The 26,632-nt window shown below is 43.0% G+C and overlaps 1 protein-coding gene across 1 annotated transcript in view; it reads right to left on the bottom strand.

Moving 5' to 3' along the window:
• The window catches only part of LOC150085117 (uncharacterized), a 173,051-nt gene that overhangs the window by 84,687 nt on the left and 61,732 nt on the right, over positions 1–26,632 (bottom strand). Inside the window, exon 2 of the mRNA XM_090373879.1 lies at positions 1,286–1,416. Coding sequence (XP_090230005.1) covers positions 1,286–1,408 — 123 coding nt within the window. The 5' untranslated portion in view covers positions 1,409–1,416. The remainder of the gene's footprint in view (positions 1–1,285; positions 1,417–26,632) is intronic.

Genomic DNA, 26,632 nt, shown 5'->3' with positions numbered 1-26,632 from the left:
CATTGTAGGGTCCGTGTCCTGTTATTAGAGATGTCAAATGGTACCCTGGGAAGTACCAGGTCGGCTGTTTTGGGTAGATTTTCTGGAGGTCAGGTAGATATCTTCTGGTTATCTCACCCTTGGTGGTCTCCGTCCATCTTCTCTGCCATAATTTTAGCAGGTGGTTCTGTAATCTAGTTTTTTCCGTTTTTAGGTTGTTCGCTGGGTCAGTTGTGTAGTCCAGATGTGTGGCCGCCACTCCCCTGGATAGCAAGTGTCTGGGCAGAATTGCATCCTATCGTGTCTGGGCAGAATTGCAGACACTTTCAAATTCAACCCTATTTCACGGCTTTTTTTCAACAGTGACCTGTACTTGTTGAGTAATTCCGCCGGTCTCCTACTCTTAATGTCATTAGTGCCAACGTGTACAACTATATCACCTTTTGTGCCCTTGAAAGATGATATCCGCTCTACAACGTCATCAACCTTTGCCCCTGGCAGACATACACTGGTCCTGTTCCACCTATCCTTTTTACAAAGGATGTTTCCTGGGAACATGCATCTCAATCCTTTCAGGTTGTTCAAACTGATTGTGAGTGGGAGCCTTGGGTCCATTTTATTCATTCCGTCAATGCGGGCAGTTTTTATCAGATCAGTAATGTCAGGGGCGTCGAGTCGTCTTGAGATTAGTCTGGCAAGTGTAAGAAGGTTTGCTGCCACAATCTGTTTAGGGTTGATAATAGGACTCCCCCTTGTGGGACACACCTATTAGTAATGCAAGTTGTCCGAAAGCTGCGATGTCAGACCACGTTGGTTCTCATCAATGAAAGGCCTGAAGAATTCGAAGAGATGTTTGTGTACTGCTGTGTCGAAGAGTTTAGCCAAGTTGTTTGCAAGGATCTAATCAGATACTTTATTTTTATCACCTTTTTTGAAAACTGGAAGAATGTTGACCTGCTTAAAGTGCTTTGGATACTTCCGCAGCCGGAGAGAAGAGTTGAAGATCCCAAGTATGAGGGGTTTTTGAGAAGCGACAGCTTTTTTCCAGAAGAAGGCAGGCATGTCATCTGGACCTCTGGCGTAGTCATTTCTCAGGCTTTTTAATGCTGACTTTATCGATTGAAATTCCTCGTGCGAGAACGGTGGACCTTTCCTCTATTTCCCGTGCAAATACAAATAAAGGAAGGGACCACCGTTCGAACGCTGCAGTTATGTTTTTCGAGAAAGGCGCTTTTGTGGAAGAAACAGAAAAGGGACAGACAGACTGACACGAAAGAACACGCGCATGCGCCAAAAATGTACTCACCACTTCATTGACGGGTCCGGACACTACCCGTTTGGTGATCACCTTGGTGGTGGTGGGGCTGCTCCTGGAAGTTCCGCCGCTGGCGAAGCTCTCCTGCGTCGAATACGGCTGTTCTGTCTGCATCGCTGGGTCTGAAGAAAGAAAGGACGAACGAATGGTTAAGTCTCCCATCTTCCCCTTGGCAACTGCAATGAATTATCGTAACCACAGCAACATAATGCAGCTCTCTTGGCTGCGGAAGAGACAAAAGCACCTTTTTAGGGAGGTGGGGGAGGCTCAAATTTATGCGCTTTACAAGGAAAGGAGACTCGAGTTTCTCTATTTTTTTAATAATTGGAATTTCTTTTTAATTTAAAATTTCACTCCACGAAAAAGGAAAACACTTCTGAATCCATCGATCACTTTGTTTTGGTTCATTTCAATCCCGCCGCTCCGTCTCGCTGCTGCCCCAATGTGTCTGCGACGCGAGAGGGGGGCTTTTTTTTTTTTTTTTTTTTTTTTATGTGAACGCCTAACACGAGAGGTATTAGAACCTATAGTACATAGTACCGTGCTTGGGTTGGAGGTTGAGAAGACGAAAGAAGATATTTGTTGACATTGGACTTGAACTTCTGTACATTGTAATTTTCAGGAAATACGTATGAAGGAAGGTTGTTCCAGAAAACGGCAGTTGAATGAATAAATGAGGAAGACGAAAAGTTGGTTCTGTGGGTTTGAAGTTGGACAGTAAATGGATGTTGGCTGGTGGCGGCACGTGTTCGGACTGTTTTGAAAGAGAGAGCGGGAATTATAGAAGCCAATTCAGAAGAACAGTGCCCATGGAAGTATCTCTAAAAGAGGCATGCAGCAGAAACAGTGCGTCTATGAGACAGAGACTGCCCTCTTCTGAATGGAATCAAGAAACCAGAGAGAGGTTTTGAGGGCACCACCCCAGATGTGGGAACAATATTCCATGGCAGGGCGGATTTGCGATTTATACAGAGTGAGCAACTTTTTGGAAGAAAAGTAAAGGCGAGAGCGAAAGAGAAAACCAAGTTTTTTAGATGCAGAGGAAGCAATATTTGTAATGTGCTTGTGCCAAGAGAGATTAGAAGTCAGGGTAATCCCCAAAAGAGATATATCATTTTGCCTAGAAATTGGAGTGTCACTAAAGATAAGCATAGGAGCACATATAAGACAAGACTCAGACAAGACAAGACTCCTTTTTGCGAGATATAAGACAAGACTCAGTTTTAGAAAGGTTGAAATCAACTAAGTTGTCTTTGCCCCATTGGAGAATTACCTGAAGATCGGCATTTAAGGAATTGGTAGCAGACTTTCGAGAAGTTGAAACTGATTTAGCAGGAAAAGGTTTCTCAAAATGGAAAGTTGAATGCAATGTGCTATCATCGGCAAAACTATGGATAGGATTTCCAGTCAATGGAAGAAGGTCATTGATATACAAGAGGAAAAGAGTGAGGGAAAGAACTGAACATTGGGGGACACCGGCATTAGTGGAGAAGTTAGAAGACAGAGAGCCATCTACCATCACCCTCAGTGAGCAATCAGAGAGAAAACTGGATAACCAATTACTAAAAGCAGTTGACAAACCATAAGATGAAGCTTTTTTAGACCTTTATGCCAAACACGATCAAAAGCCTTTGAGATGTCAAGAGCAACTACTTGTGTTTCACCGAACCTTTCCATTGAATTAGTCCATAAATGGGTAACATAAGCCAGAATATCACCAGTGGATCGACACTGACGGAATCCATACTGGCGATCGTTGATCAGACGGAAGGTTTCTAGGTAGTTTAAGAGTTGGCGGTTAATTGATTTCTCCATTACTTTAGAAAGAGTAGAAGTAATTGCAATGGGACGATAATTGGATGGGAGGGATTTGTCACCCTTTTTAGGAACTGGCTGGATATGAGCAAATTTCCAAGCAGAAGGAAAAACACCTTTGCAATAAGAAAGTGAAAAAAGGCGGCAAAGAATAGGAGTAAGTTCAGGAGCACAGGTTTTGAGAACAAGTGGAGAAATACCATCAGGACCTGGAGCTTTCTTAGCATCAAGATTCCTCAAAATCCTTCTGATATCCTTTTGACGGAAGACCACAGGAGGCATTGAATGGAGCGTGTTCGGAATGGTGGGAGATGTTTTACCAAGACCATAAATACATGAGCTGGAAAAAAAATGGGATGCTAGCAGGTCAGCTTTATCCTTGGCTGAAGTGACAACAGAACCATCTGGTTTGGACAGAGGTGGGAGCAGAGATAGGCAAAAGTTGCGGCCAATAGCTTTGGCAAGAGACCAGAATGCTCGGCTACCATTAGGGCAAGAAGCAAGTTTTCTACTCTTAGCCTGTTCAAACTCTAGTTTGGACTGATTAATAACTGCTTTACAATTGTTGCGAGCTTTGGTGTAGGCAGAAATTGAAACGGAAGAATTAGAAACAAGCCAATTACGATATGCAACATTCTTCTCTTGGACAGCCTTAGCACATTTATTGGAAAACCAAGGTTTAGATAAGGGACGAGATTTTAAAGTGGAGTGTGCGATAAAGGATTCCATTCCTGCAAGAATAATTTCACTGACACGATCTGAGCAAACGTTGACATCAGAAGTTTTGAAACAGTAATCCAACCAAGGAAAAGAAGAAAAGAAGTCTCGCAGGTCATCCCATTTTGCATTCATGTAATGCCAAACAACACGAGGTTGGGAATAGCCATGAGATAAAGGTTCCATTGGAGAAGAGACAATCACCAAGTTGTGATCTGAAGTGCCTAAAGGACCTCTCACTTCAACCGTGTACTTAGAAGGGTTGTTTGTGAGAAAAAGATCAAGCGTATTGGCTGTATGATTAGGATTGTCCGGTATTCTTGTAGGTAAATGAACAATCTGTGCTAGGTCATTAGTAATTGCCATAGCCTCAGCATCTCGACCTGCTGGGTCGGTGTGACTAGAAAACGGAAGCCAGCTGGAGTTGTGAACATTAAAATCACCAAGGAAAATTACCTCACTGTTAGGAAAGTTGGACTGGAGAAAGTCAAGTTGCAAAGAGAGGAAGTCAAAGAGCTCCAAGTGATTAGTAGAGTTGGGAGAACGGTAGAGACAACAGATGAATTTTACACAATGAGGTAGAGAGATTTTAAGCCAGAGAAGATCAAAGAGAGGAGATTCCAAATTTCCAAGTCTCTGACAGGGAATATCAGAATGGACATATGCACAAGTACCACCTTTGAGGCGAAAGGAATCATACAGCGGATAATTTGGGCATCTGAGGTGAGCAGTAGTTGAATCGACCGATAACTGAGATTCTGTCAGAAAAGGTACATGGGGTTTGGCAGATTGCAAGTGGAAATGGACATCGTTGAGATTAGAATTGAGACCACGTATATTTGTGAAATGAATTGGGAATTGTTTGGGAGGTTTAGATCTTTTCGCAGATAAGCTTGCTCTATTAGTTTGACAATTCATGGTGCATTTAATAGTAAGAAAAAGTGGGTGGGACATGCTGTTTGAAGTAATGAAATTTTTGGATATGACGTACACGTGGTAATAATATACCCAGATCCTTGACATAACGTGCCCTCGACAATGCTCCCAGAATACACACTACTCGGACTCCCTCCAGTCACTATCTGGCAGAGTAGAGGTGGCAAGATTATACACTAGCTGATCCGGAAGCCTCCTAGAGTTACCAATAGGTTCGGTCCTGTGTACTAACTAGCGGCCGGCCTGCGAACCGTTTTAGAGCTGTACCCTCGAAATGTAAGGAATATTGGATCTCGCCACGACGTTCATCATAACTTCAAAAGTGATCAATCATACTGCATGATGGAAGAGATAGGGAAGGGTTGACCGGAACTTAGCTCTAGAGACTAAACATGGGTTCCACCAGTTCCAGCCTCCAATAAGCAAAGTGATGGTATTTCACCGGTTGATGAGAGTCATCTTCCACCTAGTACTGCCTGGTAACATAGAGGGGCGACGTTCCTCCATGTGGTGTGGGCGCTACACCTCGACTCCTGCTTACGTTGGTTCACACCTGGGTGGTCACCCATCATGTACTTGTGCATGGAGGTTATACCCAGGATTACTAACAGTCCCACCATCGTGAAGTGCAAGCAGAGGATTTGGCTGTCACACACCTTCCGGACTTCGCCGAAATTGGGTCCACTTGACTTGAGTGTCACCCGAATATCAGTTCCATCAGCGTTTTAGACTCCCAGGTAGCAAGTACAGCTTGTCTGGCATATCTGAGAGAATGTCTGTGAATGGCTTAAATTCTTTTGACTATGGTAAGCGAACAAAACTGGGGCAGTCCAGACACAGGTTCGAAATGTCCCTGTTCGAAACCCAGGAGTTCAATGTTTGCTTACTTCTGAACCAGGCGCCTCCGTAACCAGGTGGGCAGGAGCAGCGGTGCGTAGCGCACGCTTCTTGATTAGACCGGGGTTCGAGCCCGTGACCAACAAATACGGAGGATGCTGAAAGGTCAGGGAATGACCATCGCATATTCCCGGAGCAATATGGCTCCTAAAAACCAAATAACAAACTTTTATTATTATTATTATTATCTGTTTATTTCCATAAGGAAACCACCCCGGGACGGCAAAGTGCCAGGAGGATGCTTCTGAACCACAACAACTTTTCGCTGGGTACGCGAAGCGGATGAATACGAATTTTGTCCCCGAGGATTGTCACTGAAGCAATTCTTTCGGGTATTGCTTCAGTAATCGATTCTTCCGCATATTACTTGGCGAGAGCTTGCTGTTAGGGAGTGTAATCGGTTGATGGAAGTGGGATTCAGGTGCCATTTGTAAGTCACGTGGACGGAAACTCTGTGAAGTTCTTAATGCTCTTCTTAAGACTTCACGATGTTGGGACTGTTAGTAACCGTGGGTATATCCCCAATATAATCTATCATGTCCCCCCTCACCTTTTCTTATTGCGGAATACATCAATGAATTGTCAAACTAATAAAGAAAATTCATCTGCAAAAAGAGCTGAACCTCCCAAACACTTCCTCTTTCATTTCTCAAATATCCGTGGTCTCAGTTCTAATCTCAGTGTTATCTATTTCAACTTGCTGCGTGTGTGTGTGTGTGTGTGTGTGTGTGTGTGTGTGTGTGTGTGTGTGTGTGTGTGTGTGTGTGTGTGTGTGGTATGGCTGGCGGCTCCTCGTAGGCATTTGGCGATCTCCACCTTGTTCATCTGTGTTGGTGCAGAGCGGAGCGGGCCCGAAAAAGTGTTGGCGCTCGTGTGTCAGCCAATGTTCTGGTTTGGGTCAACTATTACCTGTAGTGCTGAAACGCACAAAATCCCCCCCCACCCCCTGAGACAGTGCAATACCGGTGGGCGCCAGCAATCCCGCTCTCAGATTGCCCAAACATGGCAGCCAACAAAAAAAAAAAAAAAAAAAAAAAGCTGTGTGTAAATTAACCTATTAATTATTTCACTCAGAAATATTCTGATTTTTACCTCGCTTAAATTTAACTTTAATATATTGCGAGGAAATTAAAATGTTAAAACTTTAACAGAAAGCTTTTAAAAAGGGTAGTCGGTGGGAAGTAGTCACGATGAGACTTCTGCCACAGGAAGCGTGTTGATATTCGTCTCTTCCGCTCCAAGATACGCAGCAATGAAATACAACTTTAGAGTCTTCCACGAGAAGAGGAGTACTGGAAGAAGATTTTATAAAGCCAGTAGCGTCAACAGGGAAACAACAGCCGCAATGAGGCTGTTTCTCTTTAAAGCATTCAAATTCAGTAAGATTTGATCAGAATTTAATGGTGACGATGTTTTTTATGAACAGCCATAATGAGACTGTGGAAGCCCATTAATATTAGTTGGACCAAAGAGACGTTGCTCAACTTGAAATATCAACTTTGCAAGAGACCACTGCCACGGAACAGCATAATGATCCTCGTCATCCTCCCAGTCAAAGGTACTCAACAATTATAAATCTTGCTTTTCAATCTTCCACAGAAGATATGTACTGGATAAAGATGTCAAAAACCTCAAGCGTCAGGAATGAGGTCAACAACCACAACGAGACTGTGCCTCTACAATACATTATTTCACAGTTCATCATTTCCCACGCAGTCCAGGAAATCTTCTGTTCAGAAAATTAGGAGTGATGTAAGCTGCTGTGAACATTCGCAATGAGACTGGCTCGGCACGATTTATATCATCTAATCTAAAAGTGGCGTTTTTGAGCATGCAGTTTGAATTTTATATTGAGCTATGTGGTGTTGGATCAGTATGATATCTATTTCCAGAATCCAACAATCAGAAGGTTACAAGATTCAAATAATGAACTTAAGAATTTTTTTTTTTTCAAGTATTCCAAGAAGGTCGTCCCTCCTGGTATTGATATTTTTATTATTTACCTTGTTTACTTGATATATGCCTTATTTACAACAAGTGGCATTCCAACGAAACAATGTAGGCCATTTTGTTCGTGAAATTTTCACACCAAAATTTGATTTCAATTTAATTAAACAAGCTGATTCCTGAGTTCAGTTCTCTTCTGAAAAACTGACACTGAGAAGATCTGCAGGGCGGTAAAATTTTGTTCATTTTCTAGAACGATACGAATATTATCCAACGATAGGTTAGGGACTGTATTTACAAGACGTTTTCTCTATTCCGAGTACAGTGGATACATTAACAGGACATGTTTCGAATCTTAGTTTTGATCACACATGCAGAAAGGATCTGGCTCCAGTCCCATCTCAAGGAGCTTAGCCCTGAGAGAATGATGACCCGTTAGTATGCCGTAGTCACAGATGGTGTGAAACGACGAACAGATTCCCACATTTGCGACACTTACAGTGTCGTCGCAAATGTGTCTTCGGATCTTCAATAAATTTAGGATCCACCCTGATAGGTTCTGTGAAGACAAGCCCTACAGGAAGGAAATCCTCAAGAACTGTTACCAGATTATGAACCTATAATACTCACCTGCTCCTGGACATGACAGACTGTTTTTTTTTTTTTTTTTTTTAACTTGCCTCTTTGTATATGACAAAGACTCTCTGTCTTCATGTAGTCATGTATATTACTGTATATTTTGTACATTATTGTTTATTTAATCCTGTAAAAGTCTCGGGTTGATCACGAATGTACCCTTGTTTATTGTACATTGTGTTCCTCGCACCTTAGTCTGTAAATATTCACACCCTTCTGGCACAGAGCCGTTCCGGGGTAACCCAAGGTTTCTTGGGAAATAAACTGATTTTAATAATAATAATAATACAGTGTCGCAAAGCATATGTACATTTTCTGACAGAATCTCAGTTATCGGTTGATTCAACTACTGCTCAGCTCAGATTCCCAAATTATTCGCTGTACGATTCCTTTCGCCTCAAAGGTGTTACTTGTGCATATGTCCGTTCTGATAATCCCTGTCAGAGACTTACTAATTTGGAATCTTTTCGTTTCGATCTTCTCTGGCTTAAAATCTCAGTCACGTTCAACCAAATTCATCTGTTGTCTCTATCGTTTTCCCAACTCCAGTAATTACTTGGAATTCTTTGACTTCCTTTCTTTGAAACTTGACTTCTGCCACTGCAATTTTCCTAAAGGTGAGATAATTTTCCTCGGTGATTTTAATTTTTACAACTCCAGCTGGCTTTCCTTTTCCAGTCACACGGATCCAGCTGGTCGAGATTCTGAGGCTTTTGCAATTTGTAATGACTTTGTACAGATTGTTCGTTTATCTACAAGAATACCACGCAATCCTAACCACACACACCCAACAGGACTGATTTTTTTTTTTCTCACAAAAAAACCCTTCGAAGTACATGGTCGAGGTGAATGGTCCTCTAGGTACCTCAGATCACAAGTGGGTGACAGTATTTTCTGCAATGCGGGCCTTCCCTCATGTTGCTTAGCATTACAATAATGCGTTGTTAATAATTAGTATTAGAAGAGATAAATGACCCCAAAAGACTTTTTATAAATCCGACAAAAATATTCTCTCATCCATTCCTTTCCAATACATAACAAACATTGCTTCCTCTGCATCTAAAAAACTGGGTTTTCTCTTTCGCTTTCGGCGTTACTTTTCTTCCAAGCGGTTGTTCACTCTGAACCAATGGGAAATACCCCAAGATCTGTTCTCAGGCTTCTAGATTCCATTCAAAACAGGGCAATAAGACTAATCAATGAGTCCTCTCTAATAGAGCCCCTCCACTCGCTATCTTGCAGACGCACTGTTTCTGCTGCATGCCTCTTCTACAGATACTTCCATGGGCACTGTTCTTCTAAATTGGCTTCTATAATTCCCGCTCTCTCTTTCAAAACGGTCCGAACACGTGCCGCCACCAGCCAACATCCATTTACTGTCCAACTTCAAAGTCACAGAACTTCTGGAACAACCTACCCCCACACGTACACTCAGTGAGCAACGAATTATGACCGCAGCATGCGTAACGGACTATGCCCCCCCCCCCCCCCATAGTCCGTTACTCCGCTTTAGCGTACGAAGCCGAACAGCTTCGTACTGTGGGACGTTGTAAAGTTATCGGGAGTTTGATTATTGTGGAAGCGCGTGCATCTGGTTCTTCCGTATCGGAAACGGCATGTGTTATCATCAGTTTATTTCTCTTAGGAGAACACCCGGTTACAACCACTGGCTAGAGGGTGATCATACATCGGTTAGTAACGGCCCACTGCCTTTAAGGCGTAGAAAGAGAGGACGGAGCCTTCTGCCGACAGAACCGCAAAGGTTTACTCAACGGTGTGGTTAGCGAAGGGCGGGTCACTATGCGACAATTAGCATCCCAATACAGTAATACCCCGACTTACGCTACCCCGACTTACGCGAACTCGGAGTTACGCGGTTCTTGATTTTTTCGTTTGGCAACGCTGCCGTCCACTATCTTCAAGGTCATATGTTATCGATATACGGTGCGACGGCGGAGAATGAGAGCGAAAGATGAACAAAATTCAACTTTGCTGCTTTTATGTTTTTTATATCAGTGAAGGGGAAACACATTTCACCATAATAACGTAAAAACCAACACAATCCAGCTATCGGTATAATCGCAAATGCAATTAGATCGAGTTTACTACCAGTTTATAACAGATTTCACTAGCAGAAACCCAACTGGATTTTTATTGTTTTATGGTAGTAACCCCTAGAAATGTGGGGTGTTAATAGTGTATCTCTGCCTTTATGGTGTTGTTTATTCAGTTGCTACATGCGCGCAGCTTTGTTTATGCGTATCAAGCGTGCCTCCTCGTTTTGTAATTGCGCTTTATTCCCTAAAAATGAGTAAAATACTTAATTAAAAGGTGTGAAAAGGCGTCCTGGTGAAGACACTGCAGATTCAGAGAGAAAAAGAAAAGCAATTATCGATAAACAGAGGCGGACTGGGTCAAAAATTCTTACCCTGGAAAATTTATAGTGGCCTCATACTATGGTTTATGGCCAAAATCACACTGGCCCACCGGGGTTACACTGGCCCCGGTAAGGCTTATGGCCAGTCCACCTCTGTCGATAGAAAAAAAAAATATGAAATTGTGAAACGCTTTGAGCGAAATGAAAGACCATGTGATATTGCACGTGCTACAGGCCTAAATGAAGCAACGGCGAAAAGCACATGACAATTGCAAACTTGACAGGTTGAAAATTGAAAAGGGCTCAATTGTAAAGGGCTTAAAAATTTTAGAAAACATAGACTCCAACGTAGAACGCGTTATAGCTACAAAGCAAGGAATAAAAAAAATTATTAGCTTGCTACGAAAAAATTCTGCGTGAAAAAAAGAACGCGCTGTGTCGTCAGACGAATTTGTTAGATTTTATGAAGCCATCGACATCGAAATAACTTTTTAACGTAAGTCATTGTTTTTTTAATACATATTTTGTATTAATATGTATAAAGAACTGCAATTTTATTAATATTTTTCTTCTAAACTAGTGTTTTTGTTGGTCCTTGGTCCCAATTAAGCAAAATTTATATGTATTTATATGCAAAGTTGTACCCCGACTTACGCGAATTCGACTTACGCGATTTTCGTCGGACCCACCTATCGCGTAACTTCGGGGTATTACTGTACAATACGGGGAATGCAAGAATTTGTCCCAAATGACAACGCACCGCACACGACGATCCTTTTTTTTTTTTCATTCATTTATTTATACACACTCAAAATTTATGTACAATCCCAGAAAGACAAATATTCAATAATTAATTTATGTACAATCAGTTTATATACAAGATTTTATGCATTCTGAAATATATCCATCCTAAGGGTGTACATGCGTGTGCGTGCGTGTGTGTGTGTGTGTGTGTATTCTGGTGTTGGGGTGGCTTCTAGGCCCATTTGTCCCCCTCGCTAAACTCTGTATAGCGAGCCTGTAAAAGTTAGCGTTTGGAGTTATGAGTATTCTGTTGTTATCATCTGTGGGTGCTTTTTTTGAACAGATCTCGCACCCACCGGAGGTATTGTGGTACTGGTGGGTGCCAGAAATCCACTCCCGAGTTACCCTTACCTGGGAGCCATCAAAAAAAAAAAAGAAAGAAAAATAAATAAACAATAATAATTAATTTAAAAAAATAATAAATTAATTAATTAAATAAAAATAATAAATTAATTAAATAAAAATAATAAAAAATAAATGAATTATATGGGATCGTTTTATATTTTTTTTCTTTAAGTTCCCTGAGGACCTCAGCTGAAGCCGCTTTATAAAGACATTAAAAGTCGTCTAAATGTCCTTGAAAAGCTCTGAAATTGCCAACATTCTCTGTAAGAACACTGCACTGACTTCTCTTCCGCTAATTCTGGAACCAGACTGAAAAGAGTGTGCCTCAATCACAAGAAAAAACGTTCCCAAGTCTCAAACCCACGACAAGTACAAAATGGGTCCGACTCTAAACCACGCTCGAATAGTTTGGCCCTCAAGGAGCCATGTCCCGTTAACAAACAGGAGGTATACATTTGAGGCGTGAACCATAAATTTATACCTGGAGATGCTAAGTGATCAGCTTGTTGAATGAATCGCTTTGTGGTTAGGCCATGTTGACTCTCGTCCCACCTTTGTTGCCATATTCCTGTTAGCTGTCTCTCCAAATTCTAACCTTTTCTTGTTTTATATCATTTGCAGATTCAGATGTTATGCCATGCACCGTAATCGAAAGGCCCTTCTTTAGTTTGTACAGCATTCCACAATATGTAATGTATAGATCTAAGGGCATCACTCCTCCTAAGACTTGTAGGGCATTGTTTGAAGTGGTTCTAGGAATATTAAGTATCGTCAGTAATACGGATCTCTGAAAAGAAATTAACTTCGTTTTCATCTTCACTTTTATAACGTTTTCGTGCCAGATGCTAGCTGCATAGGATACCACAGGCAGGAAAATTGTTTTTTAGTATTGTAATAAAGTTTTCTTAGCCCAGTCTTTCCTGGAGACCCTGACCACCGATGCAGTAAAATTCCAAATTTTTTTATTTAAATTTGAGACATGTGGCTGGAAACTCATCCCATCATTTAATAGAACACCTAGATATTTGGTCTGAGATTCATAAGGTATCTGTCTATTATTGAGGAGGATCCTAGGAGGTCTGTTATAGTTAAAATGTTTGCCGAAAGTCATAAAGCTTGTCTTGCTTTGAGAAATTTTCAGTTTGTTAGTATTGGCCCAGGATAACAAATCATTGATAATAGGTTGCATCTTCTTTTCAACGATTTTTCTTGACCTTCCTTCGACGGCGACCACCAGGTCATCAGCGTAAGTAATTTTGACTGCATTGTGATCCGTTCTCAAGAGCCATTGATCCAGGACTGCATTCCAGAGGAGAGACCCCAACACCGACCCCTCGGGCCATCCTCTGGAAATTTGAAAATTATAAGTAAGATGCTTAGCAGTAACCTTGATTGAACGTTCACAAAAATAAGACTGTAAGACTTTATAGACATAATCGTCAGCAGTTGCAGACCTCAAGGACCTGAGGGCGCTCTCCCACCACAACGAGTTGAAATCGCCTTCTAAGTCTGCAAACAAAGTTTTGTGCAAAAGAAGTCGGAGTTTTTATTGCTTCCTCAGTTGATTTTCCCTTTTTAAAACCAAACTGAAATTTAGAGCAGAATTGTTTTTGAAGCCTTGGGGCCAAAAGTCTCTCGAAAAGCTTTCAGCGAATACTGGTTCCTGCGATGGATTACACACAAAGAGGTCTGATGTAGCCGAGTGGCTATGAGCGGGAGTGTAGTAGCACACGCTCTTTGAGTGGACCAGAGTTCAAGCCCGTGACTGCAAAATACGATTAACATTTGTATTGATCGAGTTATTGTAAACTCCACTGACCTGGTGGTTATGGTGCAGTATAAACAAGAATGCCGTTGTCCATCCCAGCAAAGAAGGCGACCATACTAGACTTTGCCCGACTGTCAAATGTTGTAATGGAAGGCCGCCTCACCTTAACTGCCAAAATGAGTACCGGAATAATTTTGGAACCAAACGTTTAGGAGCTGTGCGGCTGGAGAATCCCTCAACCCGGACTGAGGTTAGCTCCTTCACTTATAGCCTACCGTAACAGACTACCCCTTAGTCAGCAATCGATTTCTCCCTAGAAAGATGCTCACCACAATCCAAACAATCGACGGCGACCTCTACAATTTTGCTAAGGATCGAAAATACCGGAGCCACATCCTCGATGACCTGACCTCAATCAGCAAACTGCGCAGTAATGTGGGTGGGCGAAATAATAAGGTCACAAAATGTCTGCGTAATATTGTAAATAATATCTACCGTCTTCGTCTTCTAGGGGTCGATCGGCAGTTCAAATTGCACTGCTTTTTTGATGTCGAGAATTTTCTGAAGAAAATGTTTCGAAAGATGGAAGAGAACAGAAGAGATGTTACGTTAGAGCATAATAGTGCTTGACATTGAGAGATGGGGGAACTGTTCCCCTCCACCTTTCCGGTGAGTACGATTGCGAGCGGCTCGTTATGTCGTTGCGAGTGTCGTCTGTGAAATAAAGCGGCACAAATGACCTTCGCAATCGACAGAAAGTCAAAGTTTCTCGCACGACTGGAAGACGCGCTGTGGCTTTGTTCTGAGCGGGGGGGGCGACAAATTAATAATTCACCTTTCCGCGACTTAATGAATATTTACGACACTGCGAAAGCGGGTCGGAGAGGTCGTGTTCCAGGAACGAAAATCCGGCTGCGTCGGCGGTGTTGCGGGGTGCCGAGATGAGCGTGCACGTCGCTTGGATGCTGGAGTGAAAGAGAATTTGTTTCTCCCCTCTTTTATTCCCCCATTACAAGGTCGCCCCGGAAATCGCGAAAAAAGAAAAAGAAAAGAAAAGAATTGAAATGTATTTTTAAAAAAAGAACCTTTCGAGGAGACGCTCGGAAAAGCGCGGTTGAGTCGGGGGTGCATTTTTGAAAAGAGCATTATCGGAGCCCACGCACGTGCACACAGGTGTTCTTGGGGGTGAAGACCCGAACAGATGAACTCGGGTCGATCCCACAAAGTCATCCGATTGCACCTATTGAAAAATTTTGTTTTATTAACGCGCGGAAGTGAACTACGTTCTTTTTCTGGAGTGTGGAAGGGGAGGGGAGGGCAGGGGAGGGGAAGGCAGGGGGGAGGTGCTTTTAATGTATTTTTATTTGCATTTAAAGAAAAGTAGCGCAAAAACATGGCGACCCGTGTCCGTATGCACTAAAAGATGGATGAAATGAAGCGCAAACGCATTCGTCATTTGGATCGAAGAGAGTTCCCTTTTGAACACAAATGGCTTCTGCAGCGAGGCTGACGAAAACTTGGAGCCAAAAAGTCAAAAAGACCGTCCATTTGTGTGGATGCCGTTGTTTAAAGTACTGAGGGAAAATATCAGAACCGCTTTCACTTATTTCCGCACAGGACTGGAACTGTAAAAAAGGTGGGCTTTGAAATCGCGTTGACGGTTAATGAAGCGAAGGATTTATTTTCAGCAAAAGTAAATTAATAGAAATCGTGCGGTGACGATGCACTCCATCCTTGAGGGAATGAAACTTCGATAGAAAAAAAGCGACCGATGGCTGTCCTTCAAGTAGAAAAGCGCATTTTGTACAAAAGCCGCACGAATGTGTTTTCACGCTCTGTTTGTAAACTAAATGTTTATCCAAAACAGTACAACATACGTGCGGGGGAGGGGTGTTTGAAGCCACGGGTCTTTTCTCCGAGTATTATCGACTAACGGAGTAACGGCTGCGCATAAACTGAGAAATGAGATCTTAAGAATTTTCTCAAAAAGTGCTCTGAAAGAAAAAAAAAATTGTAAACTCATTTTTGAATGCGATCAACATCAACAGCTGCCAACTGGCATCGGATCTGTTAATGCAATCGCGTCTCCGAACCGCAACGTTTACAGAAACGCAGACATTGCGAAACTAACTTTATACGACCCCTTCTTGAGGGGTTTTAACACTCACCCACCGCACCGTTCGATCGAAGAGAAATTTTTCGTGAACAGACGCTGATGTGGCCAATTTGACGTATTTTTGCCTTAATGGAATCGGTCAAGATTTCTTCTAGAAGATGGAGGGGGGAGAGGAGGCCACGTGACATTTAAGAAATATTTTAAAGGCGTACAAGTTTCCCTCGTGTCCCTTTAAAAACTGTCCGATTCGCAGATACTGCGCAATAATTGTTCGCAACTGAGAAATGATGAAAAGAAACCGACTTTAGCGATCGTAATTCGATTTCTTCAATTTGTTGTATAAATAAGAGCGCAGTCCGCGCTATAAATTTAATTCTCTTTTAAAATAAATTTCTTGAATAAAACGGCAACAAATTTAGTCCTTAAAACACGTGGTCAAACGAAATAATAATAATTTTGAGCTTCAACTGATTCTTATTTATATTCTCAAAGTTTGCCTTGTCAACCCCCCCTCCCCCACCCACACTCGCCCACGAACGGGAGGGCGACTTGTGGTTACGCAGTTCTGCCGCTCCTCCTCTCGGCGTTTAAAGGGTGCATTCCCCTTGGCGGGTTGTGCACGTGGAGGATCGACCACTCGTTTCACTCAGCGGATTGCGGTCAGTCCGAAATGTCTCCCGGATTCGGTCTTCCAGGCGGAGTAAACGTGACGAGTCCACCAGGCGGGTGTCAAATAGCGAATGTCGGCCGAAAAGAAACGACGCAGGGAGGTTGTTCAACTTCAGTCTAGACAGAACTCTCTCTTTCTCCCCCCGGAGGACGGAACCTTCCGAGAAATCCGTCTGTACCAAGAAGAGGTACCTGCGGAGCTCGTGGGCGGCGTCCTTTGCTTCGAGACGTTTTGACCGTAGAAGGATGTTCGCGGTGCTGGCACTCGGTTTGCCGTTGTCGTTTGAGACCCACGCGCTTCTCCAACACACCCACTCCGCGCATGCCTATGAAGGGTGGTCGGACGGATTGTGTAACTGTGGGGTCTCCAGGTGTGCGGCGGGTGGGTGGTGCGAGGGAAGCTTTCCCCGATCTTTGCGCAATTTCTCCCGTGGGCGTTGCGTGTTGCCCTTGCTTCTACAGAAAGGGAAAAAGCTCGACGCTTTAAAGAGCTAATAAATGTCTGGCAAACAAGGTGGGACAATTCAACTGTTGGCACTGTAACCAGAAATTTCCTACCGGATGTCTCCTTTGTGATGTCAAAAAAGGTTATCTCATGGTTCACGATTAGTCTGGAAACATCGTATCTTATTATTGGGCATGGATCCCTTAACGAAAAACTCCACCAGCTCGGCCTGTTAAACAGTGACCTCTGTTTCTGTGGAGCAAAAAAAAAAAAAGAAAATTGGGAACATCTTCTCCACGAATGTGCCTGCTATGAAGACATTAGGAATGAGCTGCGAAGTGAAGTCCCATCCTTCGGCATTAATCAAGTCGACCAACTTGTTCTGACCCCACATCACTTGTCTGCACTCCAGGCTTTCGCAGCTGCTGTCTTTGCCAGAAGGAAAGAAGGAAAGATGTGCTTGCAACTAATGCGGTGGCAACATAACCTCAAGCACCAATCAAAGATCAACCTACTGACCTTTTCAGGCTTATTATTATTCTATTTTATTTTTTATTTATAATTTTTCCTTTCCTCATCTCTCCCCTTCTTTTTCTTTTCTCTCTTTTCTTTTTTTTCTCTTTCTTTCTTTTTAATATATATTTTTTCTCTTTATTTTATTTTATTTTATTTTTTTTTTATTTATTATTTATTTTCTTTTATTATTATTATTATTATTTTATTTATTTTTTTATTTATTTATTATTTTTTATTATTATTATTTTTTTCCTTTCAAAACCTGCACCACGGGTGAATGTGTTTTTTTTTTTTGCTAAAATTTGTTATTGTTTTGTTTTGTTATTGGGTTTTTAGGAGCATTAGCAACTAAGCCCATATTGCTCCGGGATATGCGGTGGTCATTCCCTGAATGACCTTTCCGCATCCTCCGTATTTGGTGGTGACGGGCTCGAACCCCGGTCTAATCAAGGAGCGTGTGCTACGCACTGCTGCTCCTTCTCACCTGGCTACGGAGGCGCCCTTTGCTAAAGTCCCTCTGGAATGGGCCCCCAGAGGATCCTGGCCCACCTGCTGGAAACACCAGGTGGGTCAGAGTCTCTTTTGAGACGTTACGTGATATACTGGGACTGGCCCACCTTCCCGTGGTGTGGACGAGTACCCAGAATCATCTGTCCAGGTGAGTGATGCTTCTGGGTAGCCAAGTGGCCAGAACAGAACAATAGAACACACACAGAATACACACAAACCTACGTCACACACATCTGGCCCAATTGTAGTGATTCTGATCTTCACAGAGATACGAGGCGGAGATGAACTCACGTTCTAGGAGCCGCCCTTTACAAAAACACATGTCCACATCTCCATGTAATTCTATGGGTGGGGGGGGGCGACCTTCCGATCATCCGCAGGAACGCCGGGAGACGTAGTTAAATTGGACATCCTCGCTGAACTATTTTAAAGCTCCTCGAACCTCCCAGATCACGTGACTCATTTTACGCCGACGATTCGTGCAAGCGAGGTCCCTCACACACACGCCACATAAAATACAAAGCGTACAGGGGACCCCGCTTTGCGATATTAATCCGTTCCAGAGACACCGCCGTGTGGTGAAAATACCGCAATGTGACCCCAACAACACATTTTGCCAAAATTCCTCGCAAGACCTCCGAAGTTGAAATGTTCGATGAATCTGAAAGTCTCTCTAAAAGGTCATCTTCACGATGGAATTGTCCATCGTGATTAAAAACAACTCGATTAAAACTAGTGATTTATCGATTAAAGCGGAACTAAAAAAATATCACTTTAATATACGCCACTAGGTGGCTAAGGTCACTGAGTTACCGAATTACGCGGTCCTTAAAATAATGAAATATCTCAGTTAACCCGAAAGGATCGTAAATGAATTGCGTATTGAGACTCGACCTCTGTAAGTGCGACAAAGTGTAATTGACCCTAGCCGCCTTGCGTGGCCGGCATTTGCGTCGCTTCACCACAACGAGCGGCTAATGGGGGGAACCCTGGGGTCGGGTCCTCTAATTTTAACAAACGAATAAAAATAAAAATTGACAGAGAACTTATGAGAAGTGGAATCTGGATGTAATGTCTATTAATGGAATCCTGAACAGGTAATCGTGATTTTAAGCATTCATACGTCGGGTAATAGTTGAAAGGAACGGTCGGTTTATAGTGATCCAGTGCAGCGGAACATAGCAATATTCTGCTTAAGGCAATACGGCACTTAAGCTCTGAACAAGGTCAAGCGGTGACAAAATTAGGGATTATACCTCCCCCACTCCTATCTGCACATTCCATCAGCTAGTCATCGAATGAAAGAAGTGCGCTATCTTCTTGTACTAAAGACTACCTGCCTCGAAATTACTGAAATTCCGGCTCCCGTTTGCATTGCAGAATCACAGATTTCAGCGCATCAGCCGTGCCGCTTACTTGCTGCATATGTCTGACCAATGATGACTTCATAATTAAATGCGTTACTTGTCACAAAAACTATTGCAATAAGCCCGATTGTACTTCTGTCCATATTAAGAGATTGAACAAAACTAGAAAACGCAAGTTTCAATATTGCACACCCTTGTAGGCAACAAACAGGAAAAAATAATGAAGAATTACCTGATGAAATAATTTGTGAAGATTCTTGCGAAGAACAGATTAACGACCTTGAACATGCAACAAGAGAGAGACTCTCGGAGACTGATCTTGGAAATGGCATCTTGGGCCATTCTGAAGGACCAATTCTTGAAACCTTGGGATGCGATATTTGCCCGGAAGACTGCGAGCACTCTGAAGGGGCTTCCGTTAGACAGAGGAGCAATCATAGCCCGAATGAAAGGCAGGAAGGGAACCGTAAAGAATATGTGTCGCGTGCGGACTTAAAGGATATCCTTGCAGACTGCATCAGCCCCTTTTCGATGCAGGCTCCGGAATAAGCTGAAAACCTCGCGAGCAATTTCATCCCTGTACATAAAATGCTACAGGAACAACGCAGATGGAATTCTTTTATCCACGAATTCAGTACTGCTCAAAGAATTTGCCAAACAAATGATACATTGAGACCTACCTCATTTCCTGACTTCACACCTGTTAAATTCATATCCTCAACCACCTCTTAAAGTCACCATTAAAAACATGGGAAATGACTATACCACAGATCCAGATGATATTCCAGGCTTATTTTGAAAAATGACTGTTACTACCTTATAATCCCTCATAATTGGGAACTTCAACTTGTCCCTCAGGCTTGGGAAGTATCCTGAGAACTTTAAGCTGGTCAATATAGTTCCAATTTTCAAAAAAGGTGATAAAAAATACGTAACTGATTGCAGACATCTCTGTTTGCAGACACAAACATCTCTTCGAACTCAGCCCTTTCATTGTGCCGATTTAACATGGTTTCAGCAGTGGTCATAAATTTTGCTTTCTTTCTGGAAATACACCACTGAAGTCCTTGATAACCACCTTCAACTTGTTGCAGTCTACACAGACATATCTAAGGCATTTCATAAAGTCCCGCACGAACAACTTCTGGAAAAACTTAAACTATATGGTACCCTTTGCTCTCATGGCTATGCAGCTATATTACGCATCGTTCCTTGAGCGTTATCAAGTGAACTCAGACTGTTTTATACCACTAAGTGGAGTACCACAAGCCTCCCCCTCAGGTCCTCTTATCTTCACTGTTTTCGTAAATGATCTTTCTGCTTTAATCTGCACCTCCAATATTCAAGTTGCTTTCTATACAGATGATCTTAAGATATACTCAGCAGTAAAGGAGACAACGGATTCTCAACAGCTTCAATGAGCTCTCAATAAATTCTCACCGTGATTATCTCTGAATGGCTTGTGTGCTAACTCCTCGAAGTGCAAAGTGATCTCTTTCTCATCCTGCAGATTTCCACAACTAATAAATACGGAATACAGTATTAAATCTGCGATCATCGAAAGTTGTGACCAAGTTAATGACTTGGGAATTCTCTTCTCGAGCAGAGCTAAATTTGATGTCGCCACTGTCCCTAAAATCACTACTAAAGCATTCAACACGCTGGAATTTAACAAACGGAACATCTACAAGATCAAAAAGTACAGATATGCTGCTATCCATCATAAAAATATTGTTATGCCAATTCTCGAATTCAGCTCACCCATCTGGAATCCTCACACCAAAACTTTAATTAACAAAATTGAAGCAGTCCAAAACAATTTTGTCACTACCTGAATAACCTTCTATTTGATCACTCAGTGTAATCTGAATCGTTGTGTAATTACTTTCATCTGAGGCAACTTTGCGCTAGAAGAGTTATTGCATCACCGTTCTACCAAAAGTACTCACTGGAACTTATGAAGGGTCTGATATTCTTAGTAAAATCAACTTCCTTGTGGACAAGTCAGGAATCTTACGCTGTTTCGCCTTTACTCTGCTACCACGGACTTTATGAAGTTAAGTCCACTGAACAGAGTCAGCAAATGACTGATTGACTTTTTTGACAACTCTCAACCACTGATGATCTCCACCCACAAGTGTGCCACAATTTTTATGCAAAATGATTAGCTCTCATCTAATTCATCACCATCATCTATCATCGTTCCGCTATTCCACGGGTCGACGTATGAAGCCTCGCCACCATGCCCTGTCCGTGTATTTCTCTCCCTCATTGATCTCACTCCAATTTCCTCCTCGCTTAATGACATCGGTCTTTATCATGTCCTGCCACCTCATTCTGGTCTCCCCCTTGGTCTTTTGTCCCTTAATTGTAAATCAAACATTCTTCTCGGCAAACGCCTCTCCTTCATCCTTTTGACATGTCCAAACCATTTCAAACTGGACCTTTCACTCCTATTCTGGAGTTTTTTGACCTGAATTCTCTGCGTAATCACATCATTCCTGATTTTGTAGCGTCTTGTCTTTCCGGCTATCTCCTCAAAAATCTCATTTCTGACCCCTGAATTCTGCTTTCATCCTTTCCCTCATAGTCCAAGTTTCAGACGCATACGTCAGAATTGGTATGTAATAGGCACCAATGCTCACTATACAAGATATCCCTTACTTTTGATGTTTTTATTATTATCATTTAAGACTTGAGTTTCCGGGAATAAAAACATCAAATCAGTGTAGATCTGATATATAACCTTCTTACACTTCACAGGTATGTTTCTGTTCCAGATCAGAACTGTTGTCTGCATATAGAAATTCCTACTCGCTTGTATCCTTCTGCTTATTTCTTCGTCTATCACTCCAGTCTTTGTGATGGTGTTTTCTAGATATTTTGTTGTTAACCATTTTTAGCTGTTTCCCTTCCATTGTAATGTATCCGTCCAGCTCGCCACTCCTCTTTAGAACCATTACTTCATCTTCTGACTGAAAACCAGTCCAAATTCAGTGGCCATACTAGCTCATATATCAACTTGCCGTTGCATTTGTTCCCTGCTTTCTCTCTCTCTCTCTCTCTCTCTCTCTCTCCATATGCAGAGAAGAAGAAGAAGAATTCTTTATTATATACAGAAAGCACATTGCTGTATACAACTCCCTTCACGGCTACAAGCCAGGGGTTTACATAAAAGAAATCATATAATACAATAAACTCAAAAAAAAAAAAAAAAGAGCATTATGACTCCTGAAAAGTTTGTACACTGAGATGATGGATTCAGGGCAGTGATGAATAGGTCTCCGTAAGTAAGTTAGTCTGGTGATTAAGATTCCGCGTAGGTCGTCGTACAGTGGACATTGGTGCATCAAATGTTGCCAGCTCTCGCGTTCCCCACATGGACAATGTGGGTCCTCCACAAGCCGAAAGGCTGCAAGTTTTTCATTGAAAGGGCCGTGACCCGTCAGGAGGTAAGTGGAGTGCAGTCCTGGGTGGAGCCAAGGCGGTGATTTAGGGTACACTTTGTGTATTTCCGGAAAAAATTTCCTTGTCACTTCTCCTTTGGTACTGTTTGTCCAGCGGGTTTGCCACTCTTGCTTTAGATGCCCTAATAATCGGGTTTTTTCTGTCTTTCTGTCATTTGTAAGTTCGATGGTGTACCCCATGAATGTGACGGGCATCCCTTTAGATAGGTAGTATGACAGGCCACACCTGACAATCTCCAGGTCCAGCGGGAGAACCCCCGCCAGCACCTGGAGCGCATGCGTACTGACAGTCCTGCATGCGCGGGTTATTGTTAGAAGGATTGATCTCTGGATTGAATCAAGAATTCTTTTATTTACGGCCATGGCTGTCTTGTGGAACCAGATTGGAGCAGCATATGAGATTGCTGGTATAAATGTAGCCTTATAGTAGAGAGAGAGTGTTCGCTTTTTCAGGCCCCAGTCACGCCTTGTAACACGGGCTACCAGTGCAGAGTAGTTTCTAATTTTTATTCTTAGTTGCTTGAGATGAGGTTGGAAGGAGAGATTGTTGTCAAGGATGACACCTAGATATTTCATTTGGGTGGTAAACTTTATCGTTTTTCCTTTTATTTTAATTTGCGGGGGTCTTCTGATATTTAATGATCCTTTGAGAAGGATCGACGTTGTTTTTGTCGGTTCAATTTGTAGGAAGTTTTCTTCCGCCCATTGTTGTAGGATCTCTAGGGCATGGTTTGCCTGTATCTCCAGTTGGGCCCTGGAGTCTGCAGCCACCATCAGTGCAAGGTCATCTGCGAAGGCTTGACACTTTACTTCCCCCAAGTTGGTGTCAAGGAAGTCGTCGAAGACTATATTCCAAAGCAGGGGGCCAAGAACGGACCCCTGCGGGCATCCTCTATGGATATTTCTTGTTATCCTTTGGAAGGGCGCTATGACTTCAATTCTTCTTTGGGACAGGTAAGCTTTGATAGTATTGTAAAGGTTTATGGGCGTATGAGCTTTGCGGAGTCTGCCAAGGACGCTTGGCCACCAAAGAGAGTCAAACGCCCTAGCAAAATCCACAGCGATCACCAGGAAATATTTACTTTGGCATGAATTGGCAGTATTTATAAGGTTCCTGATGGCTTCAATTGTTGACAGTCCCGGCCTGAAGCCATATTGGTTTGCTGCCTCTAGGTTTGCTATGGAGTAATACTGTTGAATCCGCTTGTATAAAAGTCTTTCATAGAGCTTGCTCAAGACCGACAGCAAAGCAATGGGCCGATAGGAGGTCGGAAGAGTTGGGTTTCTGTTAGGATTTTTTAGGATTAATTTTGTATTGGCAATTTTCCAGTCCTTGGGGAAGTACCCCTGTTTCAGACAACAGTTATAGAGTCGAAGTAGGAGTCCTGGTGTTAAATCCACAACACGCTTAATGATTTCCGGTTCAAGCATATCCTTGCCCGGGCATTTTCTAGTTTTTATCTGCGCAGCAGCGCTCTGAAGCTCTTCCTGTGTGAACGGCTGTTCCTGGTTGTCAGTGGCGTAGTCATCGTTTTCTTTACAAAGCCTGCATTGTGCTTGGGACTGCGGGTAAACCTGCTCCTTGAAGATCGAGTTGAGGATGTTTTCAATCGACTGCTCCCACGATGTTGTAAGCAGTCCCTGCGGTGTTCTGGTAGTAGTAAGGATTTCCCCCCTGGGGAGTTTGTTGGTGGTAACTTTATATACCACCCCCCAGGGATCTGTGTTTCCCATGTTGGAGACGAGTTGCTCCCAGGAGTTTCGTTTGCTTCTTCTGATCGAGTCCGTATACAAGTTTCTGGCAGCCTTGTAGCGCTGTCTCATGACTTCTACTTCAGCTTCTGGCCAAGAGCGCCGGGCTCTTTGAAATTCTTTCCTGCGCATGATGACCTCCTTCCGCAGTGACTGCAGATCCCGATTCCACCAAGGCACTGCCCCTGGGGATGGAATTTTCTTCTTAATTGCTATCTTGCTGACTTTGGTGATGAGTTCCGTAATCTTTCGTTGAAGGAGGTCCGGATCCTCTTCCAGCATCAGGTCCTGCTCTCCAGCATTTACTGCTGTGAGGAGCTTCTCAGCAAACAGATTCCAGTCTGCCTTGTTTATTGCATATCGGTTGTCCAGTTGTCTTGGGATCTGAGTTCTGGTTAGTGTCCTAGAGATTTTCAGCGTGATGACACGGTGATCGGAGGTTGTCCAGGAGTTTTCTACCCTCCAGTCAGAGACGTGGGCGGCCGTGTTGGTGGACGCAAGTGAGATATCAATTGTTGCTTCCCACAGTGTATTGCAAAAGGTGGGGAGTTGGTGCGGCTGGTTGAGTATGGCTAGGGGTGACCCCGCAAGGAAGTTTTCCAAGAGCTGGCCATTATTTGTTCCTCTTCTATCTTCGGTTGCACTATGCCAGGCAGGCGAGCGGCAATTGACATCTGCTCCGACGATGATTTTCTGGTTTGGAAGGACATCCAAGAGGTGTTGAAGGTAGTTTATGGCAAAAGTGATTTCTACCCCCGGTCTACAATATAAGGAGACCACATAGAAGGAACCTATGGGTGTGATTACGTGGGCGCAAGCTGCCCAGGTCGTACATAACTGTGTCACTTTGGTGGCTGTTATATTAGGATTCCTGATGAGCACCGCCGCCCAGGGAGTGTCTTCATCACACTGAATGGTCTTGTAAGTCAAAGGGTACCCCTTTACCTTTTTTGCGTTGGAATATGGCTCTTGGACAATAATTATATCGGCATTTTCCTCGTCGGCCTTCACTCTGAGCTGGTCAGCCACTGCTCTGGCCCGCTGTGCGTTGTGCTGAAAGATTTTGATTTCCCTGGTATTGAATTGTTTTGGCCTAGTTCCCATAATCGGTCCTGCTCTGGTACATACTCTTGGCTTTTATATACGACGGGCACTTAGGATCTCTTATGGAATGATTGCTATTCATTTTCGCTGCCTTGCAGTTCGCACAGACGGGTTCTTTGGACTTGTTTGGGCAGCTATTAAAGTTGTGCCCTTTGTCGGAGCAGTGGCCGCATGTTGTTGTTGTTTGAACACAGGTGTGGGAAGTGTGGCCGAACCTGCAGCATTTAAAGCATTTGGGAACGATCACATGTTCCCTGAAGCGGTGACAGCTCCACTCGATGTATATTCTCGTTTGGGTTTTTATCGCTTGCCAGGCCTCCGGGGAGAACTCCACAATCCAGTTATTGGCGTTTCTGTCTTTAGGCTTGGTCGCATATTTTGGAATTACTGACCTTTGCGGGTTTTGGTCGGGGAGCCGATCCCGAAGGTTCCTTGTATAGATTTCCTCTGTTAGTTGTTGTGGGGTAATATTTTTTCCAACGTCAAAAATAATGGCAATTGGTCCCCTTCTCTTTGGCAGCTCTGCAGTTAAGCCTAAAGTCGCGATTTTAGGATTCCCTATTATTCCTTGTATTTCTTCTCTCGTCTCAGTTTCTATCGCTATTCCGGTACTTCTAATCTTCCTTATTGACTTGATTCGTGTTGTCTTGAAGTCGTCTTTCATCGATTCCATTACTTTAGTTTTCATTTCCTCACTGGTGGTTGCTGGTTCACTCTCCTTCGGTCTTAGGATGATCAAATTTGGCCGCTGGACAGGTGGTTTCTTTTTTGTTTGCGCTACATTTGCCGAGGGAGAGGGAGCGGCGTGTGTCCTCAGCGCAGCAGAGTAAGAGAGAGAGCGCTGTGGCATTTGCTTTTCTCTCCCTTCCATGAAAGCTTCAAGCTTAGCTTTCGCCCTTTCTTGTTGGAGGTGTTCGTTCATTGCGATGGTTTCCAGTTTGTTCCAAAGGATTACTATGTCTCCTCTGACGGCCGTAGTGATCCTATTGTTGTTGTCTTTCATTATATTTTCCAGCTTGGTTCGAAGTATCGAGACCTGATCCAACACAGTATTTTTGTCAGTAGTGGGAGCTGGGAGAGGGTGAGCTGGAGTAGCAGGGGAGGCCTGCACATATCCGTCCAAGGATTCATTTGCAGCAGACGGGACACG

Source organism: Mastigoproctus giganteus, chromosome 5, assembly GCF_048544385.1.
Source record: "Mastigoproctus giganteus isolate SK-2022 chromosome 5, ASM4854438v1, whole genome shotgun sequence".
Classification (NCBI taxonomy): Eukaryota; Metazoa; Arthropoda; class Arachnida; order Uropygi; family Thelyphonidae; genus Mastigoproctus; species Mastigoproctus giganteus.
The sequence above is the reverse complement of the archived record's forward strand: the minus strand, read 5'-3'. Positions and strand labels throughout refer to the sequence as shown.